This window comes from Apaloderma vittatum, unplaced genomic scaffold (genome assembly GCF_000703405.1).
Source record: "Apaloderma vittatum isolate BGI_N311 unplaced genomic scaffold, ASM70340v1 scaffold18150, whole genome shotgun sequence".
NCBI lineage: Eukaryota > Metazoa > Chordata > Aves > Trogoniformes > Trogonidae > Apaloderma > Apaloderma vittatum.
In genome coordinates, this window is record NW_009693038.1 from 1 (window position 1) to 1361 (window position 1361).

Below are 1361 nucleotides of genomic sequence, written 5' to 3' on the forward strand. Positions count from 1 at the left end.
TCAAAGTCATTTTGGGCTGGAGACATTTTGGGGAAGAATATATCCATCACTGGCACTGAAAGGAGCCCCCAACTCACATCCGTGATGGCCTTCTTGGCCTTCTCTTCAGCATTGCGGGCTTCCTGGATTGTGTCCTCCATTTCACTCTGAATTTGTGTGATGTCTGTTTCCAGCTTCTTATTGGTGTTGATCAAGCTGGTGTTCTGATCAAGAAAAATGCAGTGTTTTCTCCCGCAGAGTTATACCGTATTGAGAACAAAAAAAATTGCAAAAATTTATATGTGGTTTTATTTTTGTTTTATATGAAAAATATGCACTGCTGATAAATGGTAATGGTAGGCTGCCAAAGACTCATGTATATATAACTTATAATGATCATTTAAGTTCTTTAAGAACTGTAGAGACTATATCTATTAAGCTCTAGAACTTACCTGGGTATGGAGTAGCTGCACACGTTCAGTGGCATCCAGCAGCTCCTGCTCAGCCAGTTTCCTAGAGCGCTCCGTCTGCTCCCGGGCTCCCATCCTCAATTTCAGCCTGCAGCAGGTTTGCTCTGCGCTCCACCATGGCCACCTGCTCCTTCAGGTCCTCCTGAGTCCTGAGAGCATCATCCAAGTGTATCTGGGTATCCTGTGAAAGACACAAGACAGATTGTAAGCTGTGTTTTTCTCTTTTCTTATATCCTATTTTCACTTCAATGTAAAACTGAAAGGATTGTAGCATCTGAAATTTTTTTGCTTTTCCAGAAACTAGTAAGTGCCTGTTTCATTGTGCCATACCTTCAGCACAGCCTGTGTGTTCCTCAGGTTCTTCTGGGCCTCAGCAGCCTGGCGGTTGGCATGGCTCAGCTGGATCTCCATTTCATTCAGGTCTCCCTCCATCTTCTTCTTCAGCCGCAGGGCTTCGTTCCTGCTCCCGATCTCCGCGTCCAGGGTGCTCTGCATGGACTCCACAATCCTGAGGTGGTTTCTCTTCATCTGGTCGATCTCCTCATCTTTCTCTGCTATCTTCCTGTCAATCTCTGACTTCACCTGGTTGAGCTCAAGTTGGAGGCGCAGGATCTTCCCCTCTTCATGTTCGAGGGAGGCCTGAATAAGAGAGAAACACCATGTCAATAAAAGACTTTTTTCCTACAGTTATTCTCTTCCAAGTTAATTCCTACACAGGAAAATGGGACTATTTTGCTCTGGCTGATGTAGAAATTCAGGCCTTGACCTTCTGTAACAGACTCAAGGTTTTATCTCTCACACTGCTCCTCAGTATTTCTCTCTAGGAAACATTGATTATGGGTATATACCACAGCTTCCTCCAGGGAGGCCTGGATTTCAGTTTTCTCCTGCTCAATCTGCTTCTTGACTTTC

The 1361-nt window shown here is 44.7% G+C and overlaps 1 protein-coding gene across 1 annotated transcript; it reads right to left on the minus strand.

The window, feature by feature from the left end:
- Positions 1-77: 77 nt before the first annotated feature.
- LOC104269906 (myosin heavy chain, skeletal muscle-like) lies at positions 78-1357 on the minus strand (the record flags this gene model as incomplete). Its single annotated transcript, XM_009877744.1, is given in 5 exon segments — positions 78-203; positions 432-522; positions 524-630; positions 780-1088; positions 1298-1357. Coding segments are annotated over 5 exon segments (693 nt in total), but the record flags the coding sequence as incomplete, so codon positions are not given.
- Between the last annotated feature and the right edge of the window lie 4 nt (positions 1358-1361).